This window comes from Cervus elaphus, chromosome X, assembly GCF_910594005.1.
Source record: "Cervus elaphus chromosome X, mCerEla1.1, whole genome shotgun sequence".
Lineage (NCBI taxonomy): Eukaryota > Metazoa > Chordata > Mammalia > Artiodactyla > Cervidae > Cervus > Cervus elaphus.
Window position 1 is genome coordinate 129,683,865 of NC_057848.1, and position 14,044 is coordinate 129,697,908.

Sequence of the window (14,044 nt, forward strand, 5' to 3'; positions counted from 1 at the left end):
ACAAAACAATCACCACTATCTAGGATAGAATCCAAAACCATTCAACGTAACAAACAACTAGCAAAATGTGACCAATTCTCAAGAGAAAAGATAACCAACAGATACCAGATGATGGAAATACCAAAGACATTTTAAGCAGCTATGGAAACAGTTCTATGAGGCAGACACACTTGAAGTGAATGGATAAAAAGAAGTTCTCAACTGAGATACAGAAACTATTAAAAAAATGGAAATTTTAGAACTAAAAAAGATACTATCTGAAATCAGAAAGACAAACAAACCAACACCTGGGGTGAACTGAGCAGCAGAATGGAGACAAGAGAGGCAAGAGTCAATGAACTTGGAGTTAAACTGACAGAAATGATCCAACCTGCCAATATGAGACCAAAAGACTGAGAAAAACAAAAGAAAGAAATACAGCATCAGGTATCCATGGGACAGTATCAGAAGGTCCAACATTCACATTATTGGAGTCCTCCAAGGAAATGAGACTAGTGCAGAAGAAAAGGTCTGAAGAAATAATGGTCAAAAAAGTCCCAAATTTGGAAAAAGACATAAAATGACAGATTTGAGATGCTCAGCATAGCAGAAACAACATAAACTCACAGAAACACCCAGGAATATTACAGTCAAATATCTGGAAAGCAAAGTTAAAGAAAATATCTTGAATGTAGTTAGTAAAAAAAAAAAAAAAAGCACATTGCATATGAATCAATTATTCAAATGACTGTGAGGTTCTCATCAGAAACAATGAAGGTCAGATGATACTGGAACTTCTTAAAATTACTAAAGGCAAAAAATTGTCAACCCAGAATTCTACACTGAAGCAAAGAGATTTTGTCATCAGATTTCTTCTAAGAGAAATGCAACAGGATTTTCTGCAGGGTGAATGGGAAGACCAACAAAAATGATAAAATATCTGGGTAACAATAAAAAAAATGGGCCAAAGAACCAAACAGACATTTCTCCAAAGAAGACATACATATGGCTAATAAACACATGAAAAGACGCTCAACATCACACAGTATCAGAGAAATGCAAATCAAAACCACAATGAGGTACCATTACACTCCAGTCAGCATGGCTGCTATCAAAAAGTCTACAAATAATAAATGCTGGAGAGGGTGTGGAGAAAAGGGAACCCTCTTACACTGTTGGTGGGAATGCAAACTAGTACAACCACTATGGAGAACAGTGTGGAGATTCCTTAAAAAACTGGAAATAGAACAGCCATATGACCCAGCAATCCCACTCCTGGGCATACACACCGAGGAAACCAGAATTGAAAGAGACACGTGTCCCCCAATGTTCATCACAGCACTGTTTACAATAGCTAGGACATGGAAGCAACCTAGATGTCCATCGGCAGCTGAATGGATAAGAAAGCTATGGTACATATACACAATGGAATATTACTCAGCTATTAAAAAGAATGTATTTGAATCAGTTCTAATGAGGTGGATGAAACTGGAACCTATTATACAGAGTGAAGTAAGTCAGAAAGAAAAACACCAATACAGTATATTAACGCATATATATGGAATTTAGAAAGATAGTAATGATGACCCTACATGTGAGACAGCAAAAGAGACACAAATGTAAAGAACAGACTGTTGGACTCTGTGGGAGAAGGCGAGGGTGGGATGATTTGAGAGACAGCATTGAAACATGTATATTACCATGTGTGAAAAATATCGCCAGTCCAGGCTCGATGCATGAGACAGGGCACTCAGGGCTGGTGCACTGGGACGATCCTGAGGGATGGGATGGGGAGGGAGGTGGGAGGAGGGTTTAGGATGGGGGACACCTGTACATCCATGGCTGATTCATATGAATGTATGGAAAAAACCACTACAACATTGTAATTAACCTCCAATTTAAGTTAATTAACAACAACAACAAAAAAAAAACATCTGGGTAAATATACAGAATGGGCTTCCCTGGTAGTTCAGCAGTAAAGAATCCACCTGCAATACAGGAGACTTGCAGAAGACACAGGTTCAATCCCTGGGCTGGGAAGATCCCCTGGAGAAGGAAATGGCAACCCACTCCAGTATTCTTGCCTGGGAAATCTCATGGACAGAGGAGCCTGGCGGGCTACAGTCCATGGGGTTGCAAAAAAAAAAAAAAAAACACTACAGGCTATTTTTCTCCTTTTGAATTCTTTAAGATATGTATGACAGTTGTGAATACAATACATTTGAAACCTAGAGCATAACATGAAGGAGGGCAGGGAAGTGACCTATATTGCTATAAACTTTCTACATATGACTTAAAGTCTTAAAATATAAATATATATGGTGAAAGGGTTAATAAAGCATGTATCTCTTAATTGCTAGAGCAACCACTAAATTAAAAAAAAACAAAGGAGACACTGACAAAAAGCAAATAGGTGTGTTTAAAATGAAATATTTAAATTGCAGTTGCATTCGCTATGCAAGACCCATGCACTCAAAACTACCAAATATTACTTAGATACTGAGATAAATTTTTATAGACCTAAATAAATTGAGAGATATACTATGTTTGTGAATTGGAAGACTCAATATTCTTAGTATTTCAATGATCCACAGACTCAATGTAATTCCAAACAAAATCCCTGTAGGCTTTGATGCAGAAATTGGCAAGCTGATTTTAAAATTTATATGAAAATATCAAGAACCAAAACATTATGAAAAGAACAGAGTTGGAAGATTCACTGTACCTGATGTGAACATGTAGGCTACAGTAATTAACAGAGTGCCGTATTGGCAGACAGATCAATGCATATGTGCTCAACTGTTTTTGATAAGGGTACCAAGGTAAGTCAATGGAGAAGAGCTAGTCTTCTAAAAAATGCTGCTTGAACAATTAAATATGCATATGCAAGAAAAAGGAAAACAATGACCCTTAACTCATACCAGGTAAAAATATTCATCTCATTATTGGCCATGGGCCTAAATATAAGTGAAAGTGAAAGTCACTCAGTCATGTCCAACTCTTTGCGACCCCATGGACTATACAGTCCATGGAATTCTCTAGCCCAGAATACTGGAGTGGGTAGCCTTTCCCTTCTCCAGGGGATCTTCCCAATCCAGGGATCGAACCCAGGTCTCCTGCATTGCAGGCAGATTCTTTACCAACTGAGCGACAAGGGAAGCCCAAGAATACTGGAGTGGGTAGCCTATCCCTTTTCCAGCAGATCTTCCTGAACCAGGAATCAAACTGGGGTCTCCTGCATCGCAAGTGGATTCTTTACCAACTGAGCTATCAGAGAAGCCTGATAAATATAAGAACTAACATTATAAATCCTCTGAAATAAAAATATGAGAAAATCTCTGTTACCTTGTGTTAGAGAATTGTTATACAGGGTATAACAGCATGAACTGTAGAAGAACAATTTGATAAATTGGACTTTATCAAAATTAAAAATGTCTTTTTTAGGAAAGACACTGTTAAGATAAAAACAAGCCACAGCATGGGAGTAAAGACTTGGAAAACACATAGTGATAGAGGGCTTGCATCCAGAATATATAAAGAACTCTCACAATTTAATAATAACAAAAATGGCAAAAGATTACAAGAAATAGTTCACCAAAGATATATAGATGGCAAACAAAAGAACATGAAAAGATGCTGAATATCAGTTATTGGAGAAATGCAAATTAATAGCACAATGAGTTACTCTTATACAGTATCTAGAAAGACTAACAATACTAATAATACCAAGTGCTGGCAAGAAAACAAAACACTGGAACTCTTATATGTTGCTGGTGGGCATCCAAAATGGTACAGTTACACTGTAAAACAGTTTGGTAGTGTCTTGTGAAGTTAAACATACACTTACCATATGACCAAGCAATCCCACTCTAGATATTTACCCCAGAAATATGAAAATATATGCCCACACAAATGCCTAAACATGAGTGTGTTCATATCAGCTTCTTTCATAATAACCAAAAAAAAAAAAAATTCAAGTGCATACCGTGGTCTATGGTAAGCAAATGGAGTATCATTTGACTACAGAAAGGAACAGACTGTTGAAACATGTCACAACACGGATGAACCTAAAAAGCATTAAAGTAAATGAAAGAAGAAAGATGTGTAAGGCTATATACTATGAGATTCATTTATATAACATTCTAGAAAAAAACAAAACTAGAAGAAAAAACAAGATTGGATGTGAGAGTAGGGGAGAAGTTTAATTGTAAAGAGGAACAAGGGAATGTTTTAGGGGAATGAAAATGTCCAATAGCTTGACTGTGATGGTATTTAAATGACTATATATTTGTCAATATATATAGAACTGTACACTTAAGAGAGGTGAACTTCATGGTATATAAATTATACCTCAATAACCCAAACTTCATTTTCAAGAAGAGGAGACTGCAGTTACATATATCATGACAATACATGGAAAATGCATCTGGAAATTACATTAAAGCATTACCACATACAACCCACTATCATATTGTGCTAGTTTTGCATTTCCTTTTATGAAAACACCTGTTAAGCATTAAGGATAGAAAAAATACTAAGAAATATTTAATTCTAGTTAATGATATGCCTGTGGGAGTATTTAGGTGTGAAGTGTACTGATATCCACAACTTACTTTGAAATGCATTCCACACACACAAAAAAGGGAGATTGATGGAAGAAGAGAGGAATTAGCACACAGATAGGCAATAAGGCAAATACAGCAAAACATTCATTGTAGAATCTAAATATTACATGGATGTTCAAACTATAATTATTTTGCTTGTTTTGTCTGAAAATTTTTATAATAAAATGTTGAAGGGAAAAAGACACTGATACAGAACAACAAAGTAAACCCAAAGAATTAGAAATGGAAATAAATGTAAAAGGAGAAATCAACAAAATGGAAAACACAATAAAGAAAATTAACAAAGGTAAAAGTTCTTTCTGTGAAAAGCTCAACAAATTGAAAATAATAAATATGACAGCAAGGCTACTCTTGATATGTGGATCTTGACAGAAGATGTTTATTATCTCAGAACAATCCAAGAATTTATGAGATTTGTCAGAGATTTCATCCAGGGCCCAGAGGAGAATATAAGCTCTGGAGTAGTTTGAAGAATGGAGGAATGGGGGAAGAGAACCAAGCTAACCAGTAGTGAGGCTGTGTGCTCTTATTTACTATCCCATCTGACTGACCCATGCTCCTGGGTGACGGCCTTGCTAAGTCTCACAGTCCTTTGAACCTCTGTCAGCAGACATTTAAAGCAATGAATCTGAACTAGACATGGATATCAGAACTATCTGGAATGTTACAATGCACATAACTAGGCCTCCACAGGTGATACACCTCTGGTTGACAACCATTACATTAAACAAATATTCTATATGGCTAATAACAACAATACAAAGAGTGATAACATATATTGAGAACTTCCTTTATTCCAAGGCACTTTTTTTGGTGCTTGACATTTATCAACTCATTAAATTCTGTCAGTCCTTTAAATTCTAGCATTTAGCCCCATTCTACAAACTGACAGCTTGTGAGTGAAAAGGCTAGAATCTGAATCTAGGCTGTAAGTCCCAGCTCTTCACCACTGGGCTATGGAAGAATAACAAACCTCCTTCCTCTGCCCCAGTCCAAAACTATCAAAGCAATACTTACTTAGTGCCTCTACAGACACCTGGATGAATGAAAACAAGATGTGGACTCTTGCCTCTAGGGGTTTGTGTTCCAGGTAGAAAATTCAGCCACAGGCATTTGGCTATGATTTAAAGAAAGTTACCAACTGGAATGCAAAAACAGAAGCTTAGCTATGTTGTTGAAAGTTACAAGGATAGTCAACAAAGAAAGGGAAAATAAAAACTTAATGAACATTGTGAAGCGCTACAGAGCAGAAGATCAAGGTTAATTGAACTAAATCCTTACTTTTCATAGGAGGGAAAGAAAACTGAGAAATGCAGATGTGAAGGTATTCCCTGGACCTTTGGAGATGCTCATCAGAGGAATTAGAAACCTTGAAAAGAAGCTGCCCTTGGAGGTGTGACTGGGAACGCACTGAGATTACATCATATCCCAGAATGTTCTGCACACTCAGACTCAACATGGGAAATGTGACTTCAAAGGGTGGAAGCTTCCTTTGAGTCTGTGCTTCCTCCTTCCACAATTAATATTGAAATAAGAATGCAACTCAATTCCTGGAAACAGTGGAAGCAGGAAAAAGCAGGCCATCAGCAGACCAGAAACCCTGATGAATCTCTATGGAGCAGCAGATATGGAATTGATTGATAAAGAGTAAATTGTAGGCCAAAATGTCCCTGGGAGAAGGTTCAGGAAGGCTCTGAGTGAGAGGGTGCACCTGCCAGGCAGGAGTGGGCTCTGGGGAAGCCATCTAGAGAGTCACCTGGAATCAGCTGCCCGTCTGACTACAGCTGCAGTCATGAAACTAATCTCTGAACAGCTGTTGAAAAGCAGATGCAGATTCAGTAAAGCTGAAGTGGATCCCAAATCTGCACTTCTACTCTGAGCCCAGGCCATGCCCAGGCTGCTGGTCCATGGAGCGCAGTGAAAGGTAACAGTGATCTAGACAGACTTCTTCGGGAGGGGCCGCTGAGTGGCCACTAAGAGCGGGAAAGAAAAAGACAAAGACTAATGTCTCGAGATTTCCTAGGTCACCATAAGAGACCCTGAGCAAAAACAAACAAACAGGAAAGCAGACAGTGCTCACTGAAGCATGCTGCTATGGAAGTAATATGCTCTCGGGTTTATTTATTTTAATAAATAGAGGTAAGACAAAAGACAAAAGAGTTGAGTGGGAGGGAAGTATTGATAAGAGGAGGAATCTGACAACAGGTGGAATCAAGTCAGATTTGGAATGGTCTGAGAGAAATGAGCAAACAGAAACCTGTGTGAAGTTGACACTGTTTAGCCTCAAAGTGAGAGCAGACAAGGACACGGTGGTACCTGGCCTGGTAGAGCTGAAGGTTACTAAGCAAAGCTCTCTTGTCCATCCTAACTCCAATAAATCAATAATTTCCTGAGGATAATTTCCCTGAGGTTAAAGACACTGCATTTCAGATTTTGAGGGCCCACAATATGCCAAATAAAGAGGAAACTTCATCCTTCCATCGGCTTGGCTTCTGATGAACATGTGAATACCCAAGAGAGAAGGCTTAACAGCTTTCAGAAAGGAGGAGAAGAGGAAAGAGACAAACCTGGGCACATCTCCATATACTGGAGATGCTAGAAGGTGGGGACAGGATCTAGAGAACAATAGCAGCCGCCTCTGTCTGAACCCCAAGAATAAGGGGCTGTGGAGGGGTGGCAGGTGGGGCATCATGTAGCTATCACAGCAGCTCATTCCATCAGCCCTGAGTTGTGTCCCCAAGCCTGGGGTTTCTGAGATAAGTTCCTGGGCGTGCTGCTGAGGCCAAGATCTCCCTGACCCGTGAAGGTCCCCCTGCCTGGCCCAGCTGGCCTGGCATGGGCTCACCTGGACAGCTCCACAGTGGGCTTTCTCCAGCTGCCATCCCTGCCTTCTCTTCTCCTTGTCCCAACCTGAAGATCCCATGTGGCTGGGCCACAAGGTATCCTGTTGAGAGGAAATGACAGAGGACTTGGTTATGAACATCTGCAGCATCCCAGAACCAAGGCCCATCCTTGCAGGGCAGTGATGGTCTGGCTTTGGTGACTGCCCTGTGAGCCTAGCCAGTGGGCCCTCAGTGCAGACCAGAGAAGGCGAGATAATGACCATCCTGGGCAGGGGGCAAACGCCATTAGGAATTCCTGACCGGGAGCCTGAGGCCTGACTTATTCAGGGCCCAGATACCCCTGAGCTGCAGCAGCCCAGAGAGGGAAACACAAGGGGGTGTGTTCCAGTCACCCTGTGGAGGGTCCCTCACCAACAGAGACCAGGTGGCTGTAGTTCTCCAGCATGACGTCCCTGTGGAGGTTCTTCTGAGCAGCGTCCAGCTGCTGCCACTCCTCCTGGGTGAAGTCCACAAACACGTCCCTGAAGGTCAATGTTTCCTGCAACAATACACTTCTCCATAGCCCACTGTCACAACTAGGGGGGGTTGGGGGTCAAGGCGCTGGTATCCCTCTACCCAGAGGGTAGAGGCCAGAGATGTTGTTAAATATCCTCCAATGCACATGGCACCCCTCCACAACATAGCATTATCTGACCCAAAGGTCAAGAGTGCTGAGGTGAGAAAAGTTAAGGTTGATCAAACACACAGTGAAATGGAACGGACACAGAAAGGACTAGAATGTGCTGTAATACGTGAAAAGGAAGAAAAGAAAAGAAAGGGGGATACTTCCATCGAGACAAATAAATGTGCACACATGATTTCTGGCAGCATGCATGAAATATGAAGGAGATATGGAAACAGGGTGAGAAGGAAAATTATTTTTCACCTTTTGTTGAACAAAGTGTTTGTTTGAATGTTTTATCATAGGTACTGAGTACTTTTTAAAAAATGCTCAATTCAATTTATTAATGCTCTATTCAGAACACATTTTTAGAATTTCCGCATCCATATGCTTAAATAAAAGTGGTCTTTCGCTTTTTACTTTTCTGTAGTATCTTCCTCGAATTTAGGTGGCATCATAGCATGAACTGGATTCCTTCTAATCTTTCAACAACAGCCTGGAAGAGTTGAACACAGAAATTATCTGGTATTTAAAATTTTGTGAAAGTACCAATCAGTCCAGGATTTGGGAAAGCAAATTTAAAGTGTGAATACCTTTGGTTCAAAAATTCTTCCAGGTGTACTCTCCGTAAATACCTGTACTAATGGGCCAACAGATACATAGAAAGCAGTTCATGAGGCACTATTTACGATAGAAAAATAAAACAAAAAACCCAAATATTCATGAAAAGAGAAATAGTTAAATGAGACATCCATACCACGAAAGAGGAACTGAAACAGTTTCTATGTACTGATGGGGACCACCACTCATAATATAATCAAGTGGGAAAAGCAAGATGGGTATGGGGGTGTGATGGCATTTGAGAAAAAACACACATTACATGTACCTCTGCTGCTGCTGCTAAGTCGCTTCAGTCGTGTCCAACTCTGTGCGACCTCATAGACGGCAGCCCACCAGGCTCCCCCGTCCCTGGGATTCTCAAGGCAAGAACACTGGAGTGGGTTGCCATTTCCTTCTCCAATGCATGAAAGTGAAAAGTGATAGTGAAGTCACCCAGTCCTGTTGGACTCTTTAAGACCCCACAGACTGTAGCCTACCAGGCTCCTCCATCCATGGGATTTTCCAGGCACAAGTACTAGAGTGGTTTACCATTTCCTTCTCCAACATGTACCTCTATTTTTAGTTAATTAAACTGAAGTAAATGCATTTACAGCACCTTATCACCAAACTGCTAACAGTGGGCATTTCTGAGGAAGAATGTGGTACTGGGAGAAGAAGAAATAGGGATCTTTTGGATACTGTTTATTTTATGCATATTAGAACATGAGATGTGGATTTACTTTCACAATTTTAAACATAATGAAAAGGCAAAAAGTGCACTGAAAGTGAAAGTGAATAGAAAAAGCAACATAAGTTTATGCATTTAAACAATTTTCTTTGAGAAGGCAAAAATATGAAGCGCAGTTCCAAGAGTAAGAAGTAGACAAAAATGTCTTTTCCTTTCTATATCGTTCTTTTGTTGTTGTTGTTGTTGCCTTTTTGGTGAAAAGAGGAAGGATTGGAGAAACCTGAGGTGGATGACAGGTTGAGCAGAAAACAGCCAAAGCTGAGGGAACTAACATATATTTTTTCAAGGTTGCAATATAATTTCCTAATTGCTACCTTAAATTAACTGGAAACAAAGTAGGGGTAAATTAGGAACTCACCTGGGACATGGCCATCTGGTTCTGCCCAGACCAAGGATGGAGATCTAGGAAGGCAGAATCAGGAGGGTTGAGGTCAGTGCACATAGCCCTGAGACCACCATCACCAGCCTAATAACAATCACCCCTGCCCCACAGTGAGGGTGATCAGGACACAAGGCCTGGTAGCTCCAGGCTGTTCCTTTGGCTAAGATCCCATGGGTTTTGCACAATCCCATGGAAATTGATTTTCTCTCCCTGGACAGATATAAGACTGTGTTTAAAAACTTCTACTCAGAAGCCATTAACAACCTGATATTTCCTTTCTCTCAAAAATTCTATGCCTGGGAATTTATCATAATTTATTTGCAAAGATATTAACTGTAGGTATTTCCACCATTCAACAATCTGGAAGCAACTAAACCTCCAGTAAAGGTGGCTCAAGTTTAAAAAAAATAAGATACACAAAATGGGAAATACCACATGGGCTTTAAAAATGCAATGGAATCCTGTTCTCATGTCTTAACATATTTAAAAGCAGGTTACCAGAAAGCATGTGGGTGGGATCTCCTTTGTTAAGCTATATGCATGTACTGAAGAAGAACATCTATTAAAACGTTGACCCTGCTTACCTTTGAGGGTTGATTTCACCTTTCCTTTTTTGTTTACTCGCATTTTATCACTTTTGACAATATTAATTACTAGTAAAATAAAAAGGAGAAATTATTACAAACCACCTAATTATCACAATGAGCCCTTCAGGTGACAAACCCTGAGCAAAGTCTGGAGACAGGGACAACTTGCTGCAGTTTGGAGGAAGGAGCCTAACCAGGGCTGAGTACAGGGAGGAAGGGAAAGGGGTGGAGGGCGGAAGGTAGGGGGACTGAGGGAGGTTAAGCACCTGGCATTGGTCAGGTCCACATGGAACTGGAAACCATTGACTTTGCTCCCCCCGACCCTGGTCCTTCCGGCCCACCACCTCCCTGTTCCCTCCCTAATTCTTCCTTATTTCCCATCATGGCCATTTGATTGCCAAGCTCTTCCTTATTTGGCAGTTTTCAAAACAAATTTTCAGCAATGAGCTTTTGTTAACCACTGCCACTCTAGCAATCCCTGCCTTAGTATCAGTGCAATAGGGTTCAGCAAGATGGAGCTTAGTGAGTCATGCTTCCAGACCCAGTTACTAGCATGAAAATGGGGTAGCATAGCTAGGTGATGGCTACCTAGAGACTACTCTGAGATTTCACAGACATGCAGAAACCAAAAACATCTCTCTGGTCATTTAGTCAGGGTAGAGGAGATTCAGCATTTCTGCTACAGGGAAGTGGGCTGTTCATACTATGGGACTGACTGAAATAGCCGACAGCACAAGAGGAGAGCACAAATGTGTGTGCACAAATGTGTTAAGAGTGGAGAAAGTCCTGGGAGGTAGGGAATCAATCTTTCCAGCCTGATCATGTCCTTGCTAGCACTACCACAGTGCAGCATCCCTCCATCCATCCATAACTTTCTCATCTCTCTCCTGCAATAGGGGTTCAACTGACCACCATGACACAGCTCTTGATGGTGGCTAGAAGTCTTGCTCTCTCTCAGCTGAAGGAAGGGACAGAGGGCACTGCAGGTTCAGTTCATTTAGAACCTGCTATCCTGTGAGCCACTTCCCTCTAACCACAGCATCTGAGTCTGTTCTGTGGGTCTCCCCACTCTGCCCTGAGGTCTGGGCTGGTGCTTTTCTTCCAACTCCCCACGGAGAAGCTGTCTTTTTGGGTTTTAGGGTTTTTTTTTTTTTTTTTTTTTGGTCTGGCTGCTCAGCTTGTGGGATCTTAGTTCCCTTACTAAGGATTGAATCCTGGACCCTCAGCAGTGAAAGCATGGAGTCCTAACCACTGGACCACCAGGGAATTTCCAAATGAGCTGTCTTATTACTAAGGAGGCAGGACCCAAGGATTCAAAGACAAAGAAAGATACCTTTGCTAGGACCTTCCCTTCAGGACCATGTCTCTACCTCTGACCAGGAAAACTCACCTCCTTCTGAGGTCTCAGGCTGGGTCTTCTGTAGACTAACTAAGGAAGCCCATGGTAGATCAGCCGGCGTCTGAAGCTGTGAGCTGTTGGCCGTTATGAACCCTGACCCTGGAAAGGGAATGACCACACAGGAGATGCAGTTAGCAACGTCTATGATGGAGTGAAGTTGAGGAAAATCCAAATGTTTCCCTTGACACTAGAAGGCACAGTGCCTCCCTCTAGTTTTAAGAATTGACATTTAGTAAGCTCAGTTACCACCACCATTAGATAAAGAGCTAAGCACTGCCTTACTTCCTAAGAGTCTGGGTTCTGGAATGAAACTGACCACCTGCTCTACTGCTTTTCTTCAGTTAATAACAGAGGTGAGTACCTACTTTGCCCATTCTACGTGAACAGAGTTCCCCCATCTTGAGGAGCCATATTCTTAGCAGGGGAGAGACAGTAAGCAATAAAGTTGATAAATTCGGGGTATATTAGTTAGAAATGCACAGATAGTATGCTGAAAAAAAGAAAAAGGATGCCCCTAGTTTACTGTGTGACTTTGGTCAAGTGTCCGAGCCTTTCTGTTCTTGCTTTCTCTCTGTAAAATGAAGAGAATCGTAGTACCTACCCCTGGGGCTATTGTGATGACTAAAGTGAAACAATGGTGTCTGGTATTCACTATGCACTAAGTAAACAGTTGGGCCAGGAAGATTCCCCTGGATAAGGAAATGACAATCCACTCCAGTATTCTTGCCTGAAAACTGCCACAGACAGAGACGGGCTACAGTCCATGGGGTCACAAGAGTCGGACAGGACTTAGCGACTAAACCACCACCAAGTAAACAGTTGCTAAAGCAATCAATTAATGAACCATTCACTCGTTAACTCCGTAGTCCCCTCTCCGCCCCACGGCCGTCACTCAACACCCCAGGGGTTGGGAGCTCATTACCCACGGCCCACTGCTCCTCCGACCTCCCCATCCAGCCCGCCCCCAACTTCGCCTCCCCTTACTAAACTACCAGGAACCCGAGGTCTGAGGGCGTAAAACAGCCAGCACCAATTCGCACTCCCCTCTGGGTGAGCAGAACACTTCCGCTCCCCGTTGCCCTGGGAGCCCAAGTGCTGCGCACGCGCAGAAGGGAGGTGAGGTGGCTAGGGGGATGGCAAGATAGCCAATGGGCAACATGGCGCCTTTCAGGGACGCTGGTTCTGACGTGGCTCCCTCTGAGGTTAGATGGAGCGACAAGGTAGTGCGACCATTTTCCGCGACGAGTCGTACGAAAGGCTGGGGGGCAGAGGGGGGAGGGCGTCTCGGGCGGCGGGAGGCAAGTGGGCTCCGCGCAGACTGTCGTAGCGGAGCCGGGTCCGCTGCCTCGGAGGCCCGCTCTCCTCGTCCTCTTGCGCCGCCGGGCCTCCTTGTGGCTGTGCTCCCTGGGGAGTTCCCATCCCTCCATCCCGCAAAGCCACGCTCTCCTCTTTCTTTAGATCATCAGAATAAGAAAACCGTAGTGGTGGCTACTGCCTCCGTGATAACTACAACCTACACGGGTGCGGCCATCTTGGAGGCGGGGCCGGCCGGTAGGAGCCGGGCTCTGGTGTCAGGTCAGAGATCAGAGAGCAGAGGTCAGGCACAGTTCCGGAAGCCGCCTGGAGCAGCGGATGGGAGCCAGGTTACTGGGCCGGCAGAATGCACGAATGAAGAAACCATGATGCCTGATTGTCCTGAAATAAATCGAGGAGTTTTGGTTTCTTGAAGCCTGGGGATCTTTGGAGAACCTGGGCTTTGCCCATTTTGAAAATGCAGCGTAAAGTAGGGGAGAACTGTTTCTCTGATGATGCCAGCCTGTGGCAACGTGGTCTGCTAAAAAGGCCTGTAGTGCTCTTCAGGAAAGTTTTCTGTTTCTTGTCAGGGTCTTGGAGAGAGAGGCTAAGTGTGTGCTGTGTGCCTGTGACACTTCCCTGGTTTCAGGCAGAAACTTGGTCTGGGCAGGGCAGAATCTAGGCTCAGGACACCCACTCCTGTGCTACAGCCAATATCTGCCAGGCACTGTTGAGAGATAACAAGTGAGGAAATCAGTCATGGCATCCAGCATACATTTATTTATTCTTCCAGGTGAACACATTGCTTTCTCCCTCTTTTTCCCTTTACCCCTATGAGGTAATTGATACTCCCAGGGTCGTTGGATGAATCATAGCCTTAATCTACAACCTGGAGGTCTCCTGGGAAGTGACTCTGTCCCAGTCTTG

General features: G+C 42.6%; 1 protein-coding gene across 17 annotated transcripts in view; it reads right to left on the reverse strand.

Annotated features, from left to right (window-relative positions):
• Positions 1-13,042, reverse strand: part of ZNF674 (zinc finger protein 674) — a 33,693-nt gene extending 20,651 nt beyond the window's left edge. Inside the window, exons 1-6 of one of the 17 annotated variants that reach the window (XM_043895155.1) lie at positions 12,817-13,042; positions 11,816-11,923; positions 10,423-10,491; positions 9,815-9,858; positions 7,859-7,985; positions 7,450-7,548 (exon numbers count right to left, since the gene is read on the reverse strand). In XM_043895155.1, coding sequence (XP_043751090.1) covers positions 7,450-7,548; positions 7,859-7,985; positions 9,815-9,858; positions 10,423-10,465 — 313 coding nt within the window. In that variant the 5' untranslated portion in view covers positions 10,466-10,491; positions 11,816-11,923; positions 12,817-13,042. Of the gene's footprint in view, positions 1-7,449; positions 7,549-7,858; positions 7,986-8,994; positions 9,051-9,814; positions 10,492-11,758; positions 11,924-12,425; positions 12,789-12,808 lie in introns of those variants that run through there. The other 16 variants (XM_043895157.1, XM_043895159.1, XM_043895158.1 and 13 more) reach the window with 16 other exon arrangements.
• Between the last annotated feature and the right edge of the window lie 1,002 nt (positions 13,043-14,044).